General features: G+C 37.8%; 1 protein-coding gene across 1 annotated transcript; it reads right to left on the bottom strand.

The window, feature by feature from the left end:
• Window positions 1–1,086: 1,086 nt before the first annotated feature.
• RFESD (Rieske Fe-S domain containing) lies at window positions 1,087–12,068 on the bottom strand. Its single transcript, XM_021699251.1, has 4 exons — window positions 12,051–12,068; window positions 3,218–3,393; window positions 3,062–3,096; window positions 1,087–1,364 (listed from the first exon to the last, which is right to left on the bottom strand). Exons 2-4 carry the CDS (start codon window positions 3,390–3,392, stop codon window positions 1,101–1,103), a joined length of 474 nt encoding a protein of 157 aa, XP_021554926.1. The 5' UTR covers window position 3,393; window positions 12,051–12,068; the 3' UTR covers window positions 1,087–1,100.
• Between the last annotated feature and the right edge of the window lie 2,638 nt (window positions 12,069–14,706).

The following is a 14,706-nucleotide window of genomic DNA, read 5'->3' as shown; positions in this document are numbered from 1 at the left end:
ACCAGAATAGTGCTGGCCATAAATAACGGGCCTATGAAAGCAGGGTGGGCCAATTGAACATCGACCCTGCCTGTGAACTCAGCAGAAAGGACTGAGGAACAACACCCTCTATCTCTTCTCTGTAACAAGTTACATGAAACACTTAGTTCTACTACATCACAACATTCTCAAAAACAAAACAAAACAAAAACAAACCTTTGTTTGAAAATTTCACATAGGACATTCAAAGTACTTTGGCTCACTGAATAAGAAACTTCACATCTCTCATGGCTGGGCAGCAGCTGTGTGTGTCTTCCTTACTTTGAGAGTATTTGCTTTGACCAGAGAGAAACTGAGCCAAGATTTATTTGGTTTCGATGTGCAGTACAGGAGGATTAAGGAGTGCACTTGTGGTGAGCACTGGGTGTTGTATGGAAATCTTGAATAAGTTTCTTATTTTTAAACGAAGCATTGTAAATTGATCCCATTTTGGAGGCATTGTTTTAAGTGTAAAAAGTCTATATTTGGAAAAACTGAATAGTTGAGATTTAAGCATTTCAGTGTATTTAAATTTTACCTATAAAAAGGAAGAACAACCACCAAATTGGGGCGGGAGGTGGAGAATGTGTCGAGGTATCAGTGAAACAAGAGTACAAGAATAGAAGAAGGGAAGAATGCTGATAATTGTTGAAGTTGGGTGATGAGAGTTTATTATGCTACTCTGTTTAGTTTGTATATATTAAAACTTTTGCATGATAAAGTCTGCTAATCAAAATAGGGATTACCTCCCCCATATTTTTTATTAGATCTAATTTTTTACCTTTCCTTCATTGTGGTTACTGCAAATATTTTCACCCTTCTTAAAATGCATGTTCCAAACCTATAACCTTCAGGTTTCAATCAATCCAGAGGACTAGATGAAATGTAGTCTATAGATCCTGGTAATAATCCTTCCATCACACTAAACGTATGTACTTTTGAACTGCTCAGCTTTATGTGATTTTTAAAGATAAGTAATAAATGTGCCTATGTTGGAAAAATTAATACTCTTTGGTATTGAAGCACAATTATTCTAATACATTCAAAACATACACAACATTTTTCATTGCCATATCGTTTTATCAGAAAGAACTCCGAATTACTTTGAAGTCTCCAGTGGCATAAAAATCAGAGTCACACTTAAAAGATTCATTAGAAAGAGTCACATAAATATTCCCATTGTCCACCGTCACTGTATGAATCCTCTGCTTTACTCCTTTGGAGCACCACTTGGGTTTTGCTGATGGATCTCTAGGGTTTATAGACTGATACAGTCCTTCTCCTGTTGCCAAGGTAATTTTGTATTTATGCCAGGGGCAAACTATACATGGTCGTCCATCAAAATCCTGGGAAAGGAAATAAATGATTTAATAGTCTGATATTTCCAACATTCACGATAAATCTCAGACTCAGAACAGATTCTATTGCAGAAAAACCAGGTTAAAGAACAGGCCAGCTTCTCTTTTTTCCTTCCATTTACAAATTATTCAGCATAAGGCAGAACCTAATCTTAGCAGTCATCAAGTCCCTACTGCATTTGATTATAAACCCAGTGTGTTAGAACTCTATCAGAAAATGAGCTCAGCAACTATACCATGTGACTGAAGCTATGATGTTATCTATTAGATGTTAATGTCACTTCCTTGACAGAAATGGGGCAAGGGCATCAAGTGCTTCTAAAGGAGTTTTCACTAGCTGCTGGAAGAATGATAAGCTTCAAATATAAATTTAAGAGAGGTTACTAAAGGCATAAGTGTATATGTTAACTGAAGAGCAATTTGTGATCCAAAGTAGTCAATTCCCAACTTTTTAACTGGCTTAAGTCAGTGCTTCTCAAATTTTAAAGAGCATGGGAATCACCTGGATCTTGTTTAAATGCAGATCTTGTTTAAATTCAGTAGTCCGATGGTAGGGCACAAGATTCTGTATTTTCAAGAAGCTCCCAGATGACACCAATGTTGCTGATCTATAGACCACACTTTAAGTAGCAAAGTCTTACAGGTCTCATTATGGTCCAAAACGGAAGGAAATTCTTTCACATTATCATTACCAGGTGCTTACATTTGTTTCTCTATCCCAGAAGTGCAGTAATACTGATATTGTACCCCCACAGACCAGTCAACAAACATCACATTTTCTTAATTCATAAATTCATGTTCATCATTTAAGCACACATATGTCCTTTAACATGAGGACAGGTGTGGAAGTAGGTAGATATGAAGTATATAGAGAGTGGAATTCTAAGTTTCACCCTGCATTTTGTACCAGTCGGGGGTGGAGGGTGGCGGGAAGGGGAGGGATAGAGAAAGATCAGTTTTATGAAGTAGAAAACAAGAAATTAGGCAGCTAGCCAGTTTGGCAATGCAAGGAAGTAAGTTCCCGCATTCCTTCCTCAAATAAGCCGTCAGTGTGTGGTTTCCTTTTTAAAATATACATATTTTTACTACATTATTCATGTAATATATACTCACTGAAAAAACTCAAACTGTGTAGAAGTGTATAAAGTACAAAGTGAATATTATTTTTTATTTAAAAAGTGGGATCTCATTAGACCTATCATTCTATGACTTGTTTTCACTCAAAAATATATTGCTGACATCCCTCCATACCAACACATACAGATCTGCCTCATAAATTAATGAGGCAGTTGTTACATAGTTTTCCATAGCATGGCTATTCAGTTTATTTAAACTGTTTCCTATTGTTAAACATTTAGGTTGCCTTCAATTTTTCATTGCAACAAATAATGCCACAGTAAACCTCTCCCATATATATACTTGAACATTTGTGCAATGATATCTGTAGGGTAGATATCTCAGAGTATAATTGCAAGGTCAGAAGCCATGCATACTTCCCCTATTTATCTGTGAAATAGTTTTCTTTACATTGTAGGACTGTGAATTCCTGGAATATTAGCAATTATACTCAAAGCATTAAAATATAGTTCAAACCCAAATATAAATTATTTTTGCATACAGAATGAAATAAAGAATATAAATAAGAAATATGTGAATTTGTAGAGGATAGATTTAATTTTACATACCTCAATATCTCCCAAATGTAAAGGTCCTCCTGAGTCTGAAAAGAAATTGAATATTACATCTAGTCACTAAGAAGAAAAAAAAAAGCCTGAAATTTTGATAGTTTTGTGGTTAGTAAACAAATATACAAGGTTTACAAATGAAAAATAAACTCTTACGGTAACAGCGAATATCCATAGCATGATATTCTCCTTTGTGGTAGAAAATGACCACTTCTCTATCATGGACAACAGCTGTCATTCTTTCAGATTTTTTAATGTCCTCTTCTCTGCCAACATAGACAGAAGAATATTCCTTCATTTCAGGATCTTGTTCAGAGCCATCAAGATCCATGCTAGTTGAACAAAAGAAAAAAAAAGCAGGTAGTCTTCAACAAGTTTGGCTACAACTTAACTCACAGAGATCATTATATATATACATATATATACACATATATATATATATATTTAAATTCTTTAAGATTGATGGAGGCTTTTTTATAGCTATATAAAAATAAAACATTCATAAATACTGAATTATAGTTAGTCACGATTTTGAGTTAGAGACTCTTAAAGCTTACCCAAATTAGGGAAGACTCCCCACTTTGAGGCTGGACTTAGATTCATTTCAATGTGTAAGATGGATATTTCAGAAGTCCCAAGACCCAGAGACTGAAGTTTCACTGTTCTTTTATTCCCTATCATTTCAATGCTAAACGCCACCCAGTTATCAGTGTTGTTTTCAGCCTTCTCCTAAAGGTAGGAATCTTTGATAGTCTGAATAGTCTTGGATCTCTTGGTTGAGATGACTCATTTGATTTTGCCTGGAGTGGACAGCCAGTCTGAGAAATCAATCAGGTAACTATTCTAGTACAAGGAGATAGGTATGAATGGGCACATTTCATTTTCTTAACTCAGACAGAAATTAACATTAGTTTCTTCTGCCTTATTTGGGAATTCAAAGAGATGGCTTTCTCTTCAATTAATTTATATAAGTATATAAACCCATATTTCTAAACAAAGAAGTTTTAGTAGAGAATTTTCAGGTACTCTAAATATATTTTTTCTCAGTGCAGATATTCAGGCTACTTTTTTGAAAGGAACCCTTTCAAAGAGACCTTATATATACTTTAAGAACATAGTCATAGTCTGTTAATTCCATGTGAGAAGGAAACATCAAGATACATCAGTGTCACGACTGTCAGGCCTTGTAGAGGATTTTCCTGAGGGCCTCCCATTTGGGGGTTTTTATTTTATGCTATGACAGTTTCTGAATAAAACTATATATCCTGTTTTGCCAAGAACTGCTATATTTTTTCTTTCTCCACTCCTAACCCCAAATCTTTCTTCTTACCCCACCCTCTTTCCATTAGAGTTGTTATCCCAAATTTTCTGGAAACATTCCTGCTTTTCTTCCCTGTCTCAGGATAGAGACTGTGGTGGTCTATAACTTTCAAAAAGTGTAAAGAATGATGTATAATATTATCTTAGAGTTGACAAAGAACTTTCTTCCCTAGGCAAGAGCACATTTTGAATCTTTGTACATAGTGAAATAAAAATCACAAGACACAAACTGAGATCACTCAGGTGACTTTACTTTTTATTTCTTAAATAATTACATTTTCGGATATCCCTGCATGGTTTCTGCCCTCTGCTGGAGAATGGGAATCTTCAACCATCTGGACAATATCCAGTTTCACAACTGGCATAAGGCAAACTCACTCCCCAATATGGTGGACAGGAAAGAGGCTGCCTACAGCATTTGGGCATGAGATCGTATATGTACCTCGACCATTATCTTGGACCAGCACTACTTCAACCCTTTATTATATGAAAGAAAATAAAAGCTTATGATAACATCTAATCACAACCTACTTTTTTCTTTGGGTCACTGATGGACAAGTTTCTCTGTAATCTATTTAGAGAGGAATAAATGTCTAAAAAGCAAGCAAGCAAAATTCTCAAGACGTGACTACTGAAAATAATCTTTAGCACAGAATTACAAAATTTCAACAGTGGATCTTCAGATTCTCCTTTTGCAAAGTTCTCTTTCCTTGTCAGAGATTATCATTCATTTGATAAATATTTTCTGAACATGTACTATGTGACTGGCACTTCAAGGAAGTAAATCAGATCAGGTCTCTGTCCTCTGGATATTATATTCTAGTTGGCGAGATCAACCACAAACACCAGTAAACAAATACACAAATGAGATAATTAGACAGTACTATAATAGCCATGAAGAAAATGGACTACGCAATATGAGAGATTAAAGGGGAGGCCATTTTGCAAAGAAAAGACTGGGGAGGTGACTCTGAAATGACAGTTGAGCTGGAACCCCTCCCCCCCCAATGCAAATGAACTAGACATTTTAAGAGCTGAAGGAAGAGCATTCCAGGCTGAAGGTACATGAAAGCCTGAGGAAAGGGGGAGGTAGGGGGGAGGAGGCTTGGTTAATTTGAGGAACAGATAGGAGACTGGAGCATAACGAGTGAGCTTGGTGAGACAGATAGGAGCTAGGTCATGCAGCGCTGTGTACGGATTTTATTCTAAGAGCAATGGGAAGGTACTGAAGGGTGTAAAGCAGGGAAGGGTGACATGATCTATTTTTAAAAGAACGCTCTCGCTGTGTGGAGAATAGATTGTAGCAAAATAAGAAGGAAGCACAGAAATCAGAAAGCCATTGCAGTGGTCCATGGGAGAGAATATGGTGGTTTGGATCAAGGTGTTGACTCCGTTGGGGGAGTAATAGTAAAACAGTAAAAAGTAATAACAACAATAGCAGCAGCAGTAGCTACAATCACACTGTGCTAACTACATGTCAAGCACTGTTGAAAGACTTTACATTTATTTAACGCATTCAATCTCCCAACATATTATTACAAAAAGGTATTACTTTAATTGTACAGTGAGTAAACTGAGTGAGGTCCAGAGAGGTTGGGCTCATGAACTGGAATAAAGGAATACAGAAAAATAAATAAGGGTGCCTCCCAGGTTTTAGTTTTGTGCAATCAGGTAAATTGTGACTGTGACAGGAAAGACTGAAAAAGAAGTGGTATTTTCAGAAATGGAAATTCAAGAATTAGCTATATTTTGCACATAGTTTGGGGCACCTAAGAGACATTCAGATAGCGCTATCAAGTCTACACTTGGATATATGAAACTAGAGTTGAGGATCATTGGAGAGATAAATTTGGGAGTTGTCAAGTTACCGAATTCAATGGAATCACTTGGAGAGGGAGTGTAGACAGGTCTAATACAATTCCCAAGGCACATCAACATTTAGAAGTCAGATGAAGAGAGGTCTAAGAGATCCAAGACCAGCAGAGTGTCCAATCGATTGCTAATCAAATGAAATTCACTCACTGCTCACTACTCTATCCTACATTCTCATCAAATGGCAAGTAAGTGGTAACCCAGCAAAAAAGGCAGGCAGTGAGGTAAAATCCATTCTAATACTGGCCACCTAGTCACACAATGAATGATCCATGAACAAAATGTGGGCTTCCTAAGAAACTGTCCCAAAAGACTGGTTCTTTCATGAAGAGCTGGACCTACACTATACTATACCCCTTTCTCCTTGTAATTTCACTTATTCCCTTAACCTCCACTCTCTTAGAAATCAAATACTGGTTAATATCCAAGCAATGGTTTATATCCAGAATTATTATTACTATTCTTTTCCTAGTATTTTTAAAGTTTGTCTCCTATTAGACTCTTAAATACTTTTTTGGCCAAAAATAGAAATTGAACGGTGAGAAAAATCAAAACTAAGAAATCTCTCAATATTGTTCATTGACACTGGCTCAAGGGTCAACTCTGCATAGGTCTTTTCCAGTCCTCTTTTTAAAAAAGATTTTATTTATTTGAGAGGGGGGAGGGGCAGAGGAAGAATCTCAAGCAGACTACTCCTTACCCCAACCCCAAGCACAGAGTCTGACTTGGGGCTAGATCTCAGGACCAAGAGATTATGAACTGAGCCGAAATCAAGAGTCGGACCCTTAACCGATTGAGCCACCCAGGCACCCCTGATCCAGTCCTTGAATCAAAATAATGATTTGTATTCATCACAGTATAACATTTAGGAGCCATTATTTGACATTCAAAATTAAGCACCAGTCAGCCTTAAAAATGGCATATATGTTCATTTTATTTTTTTTTTCTTTAATATTTTGGGGCCTCCAGCCTTTTTTTTTTTTTTTAAAGATTTTATTTATTTGAGAGAGAGAGAGAGAGAGAAAGAGAGAGCACGAGCAGGGGGAGGGGCAGAGGGAGAAACAGGCTTCCGCTGAGCAGGGAGCCTGACGTGGGGCTCAATTCCAGTACCCTGGGATCATGACCTGAGCCGAAGGCAGGCTCTTAACTGACTGAGCCACCCAGGTGCTCCCATATATAATCATTTTCAATCCAAAATAACTCTCCAGCCATAGTATCTCAATAGATGTTTATGTTGACACAAGCTTTCCAAAACAAAATGTAACAACTATTCTTAAGGCTGTGGCAAGGCTAGGTCCTACTCAACATTTTCAATTTCAGTTCCATTTTAACAATTTTATTATTTTATGGATTTCATCAGATTGGGAAACTAAAGAAAGTTCCAGATAACTTGAGAGGCATCCAACTCTGCCTTACACAAGATAAGGAATTACATACAGAAAAGGAAAAGGAAATGAATCAAAGTGATGGCCCATGATAGTTGTAGAGATCCAGATGGTGTTAAACATTAGGATGGTTGCCATGGGATGCTCATGATATTAAACAAAATATAACTGCCTATAATTTAACATACTTAACAAAATGATAAATCACATGTCAACTTCAAATATTCTAATTTTGAAAGATGATCCTTCCAAATCCATGTTCACTTCAAATACAGTAATATTGTCATATTCATAGGAAGTTGTACAGAATGATGATGTACCTTTCCTTGATAACAGGAAACTACCTTTTTAATTTCACTCAAGTCTGAGTTTAACATTTTACATACAAACACATATATGCAATTCTTTAAAAAGGTCACTTGGACCTTGATGAACCTAGGTTAGAATGGTTATAAACTATAGACGCAATCCCCACCCTGCAACAAGAGGGAAAATTGTTATGTGGCAGCATCAAGAGTCTCCAAGCCTTCTGATGGCTTCTCTAAATATTTATTTAATTTTGTATAACTGATTGGAAGTCTAGAAATGTTGGGAGGAAAAGAGCATGGATCATTTAAAAAATAAGTTTGTAAAACAAATTATTATTTAGAAGTAAAAAATCTCTATGTGACTGTGTTAGGAGTGAGCTTTAGAAAGAAGGAATTTATAGGCTACTATTTTGAGAAGGGTAACTGAGCCATAAGGAAGATAGATATTAGATCTTATGTAAGCCTGGGCTTTAAAACTGAGGTGTAGGAAGTGGGATGTTTGTGTGTGTGCATGTGTGTTGATGAGGAGTGGCAGGAAGGAACTTTGAATTCAAGGTATAAAGGAAAGCATTACACAAATCAAGCTTAGGAAATTACAGAGATGTCAAATTTGTACTCTGAAGTTTGCACTGTTAACTTTTGCTCTAACCTAGTTACTTTTTAAATGATGGAAAAAAGAACGTGCTATTTTAAAAAAACTATTTCACAATAAGTCAGTCAAGCTGAGAAAGACAAATAACATGTGATTTCAGTCAAATGAATAAACAAAGTAACAGAAGGCAGAATCAGACCTATAAATACAGAGAACTCGATGGCTGCCAAAGGGAAGGGAGTAGCGGGGAATGGCAAATCGGTAAAGGGGAGTGGGAGATACAGGCTCCCAGTTATGGAATGAGTAAGTCAAGAGAATCAAAGACACAGCAAAGGGAATATAGTCAGTAATACTGTAATAGTGTTGTATGGTGACAGATGGTAGCTACACTTGTGGTGAGCATCACTTAATGCATAGAGAAGTTGAATCACTATGTTGTACACCTGAAACCAATGTAACATCATGTGTCAACTATCCTCAAACAAAAAAGTTAAAAATTATTTTACAGTGAAAAACAAAAATATAGTATGTTTACGAAAAGTCAGTGAGGACTATGCCATGATTTTCTGGATTAGCTATGGCTGACAGAAGGCTGGATTACTACAACTCTAAACAGTTATCTTGTTTTGCTTGATATTGGCAGGTACCCAAAGTATACATTAATCCCCCTTTAAGTATATTCCAGAGAAACATGCACAGGTACACCAGGAGACATGCACAAGACAAGCAAAAGACAGGAAAAAACTCAAAATGCATCAACCGTAGAATGCAGAATTCTTATGTTCATTTGGTGGAATGCTATGTAGTAGTAAAAAATGTCTAGGTACCTCAAGTTGGATTAATTTCAAAAATGTAACTTTAAAGGAAAATATTTTTCAAGAATTCAGAGTATGCTTCTATTTTTACCAAGTGCAAAAACGGCAAAACAAAACAATATATAATGGATATATGCAGATAGAGTAAATTTATAAAGAAAAGCAAGGTGATAGTAAACACAAACTTTCTTAAATGTCTCAAAATACTACATTTAGTCTTATATTTAAAATTACTCTTTTAACATTTAAGTTAAATGTTGTATCCTACTTTATATTTATATAGCGAATGATCCAAAAACCAAGAAAGAGGGGATATAAATGGCACTTTCTATCCTCAGAAAATGTGACTGTGCACTTAGACCATGAATGGACTATTTGAGGAATTTCGTTCAGCTTATTTAAAACTTGGCACTAGAAAAGGAAATAAATGAATATTTACTTTTCTTTTTCCAGGCAAAAAATTAGAAAAGAAATACTAGTATCAAGCAAGTAACAAAATACATGAGATGTGGAATAGCATCAAAAGTTAATTAAGTTCTCCCCCATTTCCAAATAAATGAGAACGAAATACAATCCTTCAAGTTTCAGTCTCTTCGAACACAGAGTTTTAGCAGGGTTTGCACCCCAACCAAGGAAAACTGCAGTGAACTTTGCAGGAGCTGATAAGAAATGAGCAGAGAACGCTGGGCTCAACGATAAAGGTTTCAGAGAACTATGATTACTCTTGCATTTTGCTTAGGAAAGTATTATCGTATCTCAAATAATGGTCATATTTACTTATGATATCTGGTAATATTTATAATTAACACCCACATTATTCTTAATTAAGTATTGTGAATATCACAGTCCATTCAGACAATAACAAGAGTCAATGTGTTCACCTTAATTACTATTACTTTGATGCACTATTCATATGCTCCCACATATTTCCTCTATTTTGAATCGACTTTAAGATAGCAGAATCTTAATTAAATAAAAAGAAAGTGAAAAATTAACTGGTCTATACAGTTTGGGGGCTAAATGAAGAAAAGTTACTTCTGAAAAATTTAGGCATTTTGCTCCGTTTTCCCCTTAAATGTTTTTTGGCCTGTGCCTCAAATAAGTTTCTAAAGGTGCTAGCACCATATAAAATTACAGATTAGCTAAATGGATCATCAGTCTCTATCAAATACCTTTCCAGCATAGGTTGAATTAAAAAAAAATTATGTTTCCGTAAGACATTGGAGACAAAAGAGACATGAAATTAAAGGAACTTACTTGTTACTCCTCTTGAGCTCTGACAAAGGTGCTTTTACTAAGTCTGCGGCCTCCGCCTAGACATTATCAGAATGCATTACTCCGGGGTGACACCCTTGCTTTTAGTTCAAAGAAGAGAAATGCCTCAGATAGTAGTTTTATATCTTTGGATGGCAGAACAATAGTAGGTAAAACTAGTTATCCTTCAGTGAGTGCCAACCTCTTGTCTCTGTTTGCATACCTGAGTTCATTAATCCTCGCAAAACCTCCCAGGGGCAAATAGTTTATTTTCCAGATGAGGAAACTAAAGGTAAAGGATCCTCTTTAACAAAAGGTTTCCTAAAACCATAAAAGTAGCAGTCAAGATTCATACCTGTATCTTCTGAGTCTAAATTCGGTGAACACTGACTGGTATATAAATCTTAACATTTCATCTAAGTAGCAATCCACAGGTTTATAAAAACATGTGGCCTGCAAGTAAACGGTCTTAAAGATACAAAACCTTTTAGCAAAATAAAAGATATCTGTGAACGTATATATGTGTATCTCCAAACATGGTTCTTAATGTTTTTTTTTTATTTAGGAAGGCTAATGTGCAAGAGTTGTGTCAACAGATGTTTAAAACAGAACAGTTCCCTAATCATATAAAGTCACGTAGCTGCTCTGGGATCCGCTACCATCGTCCCTGCTATTAGAGATCTGTGATCACCTGGAGAGTTCATCTGGGTTTGTATCCCTGCTGTGTGAATTGGGGCAAGTTGCTTAATCTCGCTGTGCTGCAGTCTGCATGTAAAAAAGGTCGGCCACAGAGGCTGTGGTGAGGAATAAATGCTTCACCATACATCAAGTGTTTTAGAGCAGGACCCGCTCGCGGGAAACGCTCCAATCATGTTAGCTGTCATCTCTAAGGTCCTTCCAGCTCCGACAATTTATCAACGCATGACTTCAAGCTGTATTTAACATTTCAGTAATGACGGTCTACGGTAGTTACACGGAGAGGCGCTCAGGAACCACAAGCAGTCTCACAGTCTACGCGTGGCTGTCCTGATGCGGTGGACTGCTCCACCTGCAGACTTCGGGAGAGGAATATCTACGACGGCCGGGGCTGCAGAAACCCCGGGGCCGGTTTAGCGCGCACAAATGCCGGGAAAGCTAGTTTTTTAAAAACGCCCCTCCTGCCCCACCCAGGAGGCGGGTCCCGCGTGGGTCCAGACTCAAAGGTGAACAAGCTCGGCGGGCCTCGCTGTAACTGGGCAGAAGCCTGCCCGGAGGTTAACGGTTAACGAACGCGTGCCCTTCCTGAGAAGAGCCGGGAGCAAAGACCGACAACAGCCCCTCGACCCCTCCAGGCCGCAGCCGCCGCAGCTGCCGCCGCCGGAAGCCAGAGCTCAGGCCGGCCGTCCAGCCGGAAGCAGCGGCGCTCGCGAGCCCCGCCCAACCCCGCGCGAGAACAGGACTTACCTTCCTCGAGTTCCTCGCCCCGCCTCCGCAAGACCGGCCAGCCGCGAAAGCCGCGTAACGCTCTCGCGCCAGCCAAGGTTCTGACCGCCGCGCGGAGCTTCTCCGTGGGGCGGGGCGAAGTCGCCCACGTGACCCGAGAGCTGCTGGCCTCGGAGACTGCCTCTGTGGCACTGCAGGCTGATGACCCCCCCCCAAACGTGCTCTGCTGCGACCTCTGAACAGATAGTCGTAAAAGTGCTTGACAAACGTAGGTGGCATTTATTTATTTATTTTTAAATGTTTGTTAATCTCACAACATTTATCCACATTTTAAGTTTATTTGCTTATTTATGTAATCTATACACTCAATGCGGGGCTGGAGATCCAGAGTCTCAGGCTCTTCCAATGGAGCTAGCCAGGCGCCCCTTGTACACATTTTAAATGCACGCACCAATCTCACTCTCAGGAATTTACCTAATAAAAAAATTTCCAAAAGTTCCTCACGATGCATATAATCCATGTATAAGGATGCTTATTGCAAGGAAAGAATAAGAATAGCTGAAGTGATCAGTAAGAAGGAAGGATGGTAAAATAAAATACAGTGTGGACATGGGAATTACTTTGTGGCCATATACTCACAGACCAGATTTCATGAATGTATTGAATGTTAAAAAGGAAAGTATACAATACACAATTCTTTAGTGTAAATAAAAATTATTTCTCAAGATACAAATAGGTTTTTTTGTACATAAGCTTTTTATAAAAAATCTTTTTAAAAACTTAACAGTGGTTGCATTGGAGGTGGTGGTTGGTTTTCACTTTAATTTTTTGAACATTGCAACTTTTTTTCTGCACTTTCCGAGTTAAAAAGAAACAGACAAAACCCCACTTCCTTCTTGTGTTCAAAGCTGGAAGCAAGTTGAATCTGGAATGTTTTTAAGAAGTGTCCTTGACTGTCTTCTAATGCTGTGCTTTTTTTTTTTTTTTTAAGATTTTATTTATTTGACAGAGAGACACAGTGAGAGAGGGAACACAAGCAGGGAGAATGGGAGAGGGAGAAGCAGGCCTCCCGCTGATATTTTTTCTAACTTCCCAAGTGACTGCAGTGTGAACTCGAGGTTGAAAACCATGATCTATATTTAATATCCTAAATACTGATCTCAGATCCTAGAGTGGCCCAATGGGTCTCAGGCAGCTGAAACCTAGGGGCCTTGTCCATTTACCTCAGTGTGCCATGCAAATACCATTTTTTCTATAAGCCTCAACATATAAGAATTTGAGAAACCCCAAATAATGGATTTACCTCCAGTGCTAGTTTCTTTTGATTTCTATTCTGTTCAATAGTTTTAGGGTGATAGTAATATTTTATGGGATAATTTCCCTTTTGGCCATTTATTTCACTGATCCAAGCAAAAACCAATGATCTAGTTTTGATGAACTGCTTTACCAAAGTGATAATAAAATATATTTGGGCTTATTATAATTTACATTGTCTGTTAACCATGCAAATTATTTTATGGCACATGGAGGGTACTAGCAGTCTTTAGCTTGTGCCATGGAAGGACTAAATAAGGTTTGCTGTTTCTAATGAAAAGTCCTTCTTTCTTGCCTTGGCATAATTTGGGCATTAAAATGAGACATATCTTAGATTCATTGACCTTAAATCTGATTTCTAATAAACTGAAGACCTCAGTTGTTATGCAACTATAAATACACAAGAGGGAGAGAGAGAAAGAAATGCAAAGTGTCTTTTATCTCCACCTAAGGTATTAATGGGGTTAATTATGTAATAATATGAAATGCCTGGAAAACTTTAGGGGGAGTGTGGAGACACTTTCTACCTTTTCTCTCCTTGGAACCAATCTGCATCTTCCTCTAGAACCTTCCTCCATTTTTTCTTTCATCTTTTCCTTTCCTACTGTTGACACCTAGTGGTAGCCCTGGCATGAGTTTTATTACTTACCACAGAAAACAACTTTTCCTCTGTGAACTTGCTCATCAGTGTCTTTGTCTAAAAATAGTTTTAAATGTCCCTTCTCACCTTTGTGAGCCCCTCTCATCTGCTCTGAGCATCAGGCTGTGTCTAGGCAGGCTTTTGGGGGACCAAACTCTTCCTCTTAGAGACATTCAAAACCTACCTTCAATCCTAAACTATAATCTCTTTGTGAGCTAATGAAGACATCAATATGCTGATAGTTTCACTACAGGTAGGTTTGAAGAGTATCAACCACTCTGGATTTCCTGTTCTTTCAAACCAGCAAAGGTTGACAACACTGCTCTTATTAGGCTAGTGGGATTCAGATAATGAGAAAGTGAGGGTGGCTTTAAATACAACCTATCTGCTTAATGACTTCTAACTGGAAGTCTCCATGATATTCATTTGTTGTGGATACCTATGTGACATTCCTACCTGGATATTGTGGCAGAAACAGTGGTCACCAAATATCCCATCTGCTACCCCACATTTCCCATAGTGACTGTGACTACTTTTGGCCAGTGGGTAGTGGGCGAATATGCCATGTGTCACTCCTAGATTGAAGCATCGAAGAGCTCCTATTCCACCTTTCCAGTGTCTCTCTCTCTCCCTCTTTTTTTTTTTTTTTTTGTCACAACCACAGACATTCTAGATGGTGGACCTCTACTAGCCTGGGTCCCTGAGTGACCACATGGAACAGAG

Source organism: Neomonachus schauinslandi, chromosome 7 (assembly GCF_002201575.2).
Source record: "Neomonachus schauinslandi chromosome 7, ASM220157v2, whole genome shotgun sequence".
Lineage (NCBI taxonomy): Eukaryota > Metazoa > Chordata > Mammalia > Carnivora > Phocidae > Neomonachus > Neomonachus schauinslandi.
The sequence above is the reverse complement of the archived record's forward strand: the minus strand, read 5'-3'. Positions and strand labels throughout refer to the sequence as shown.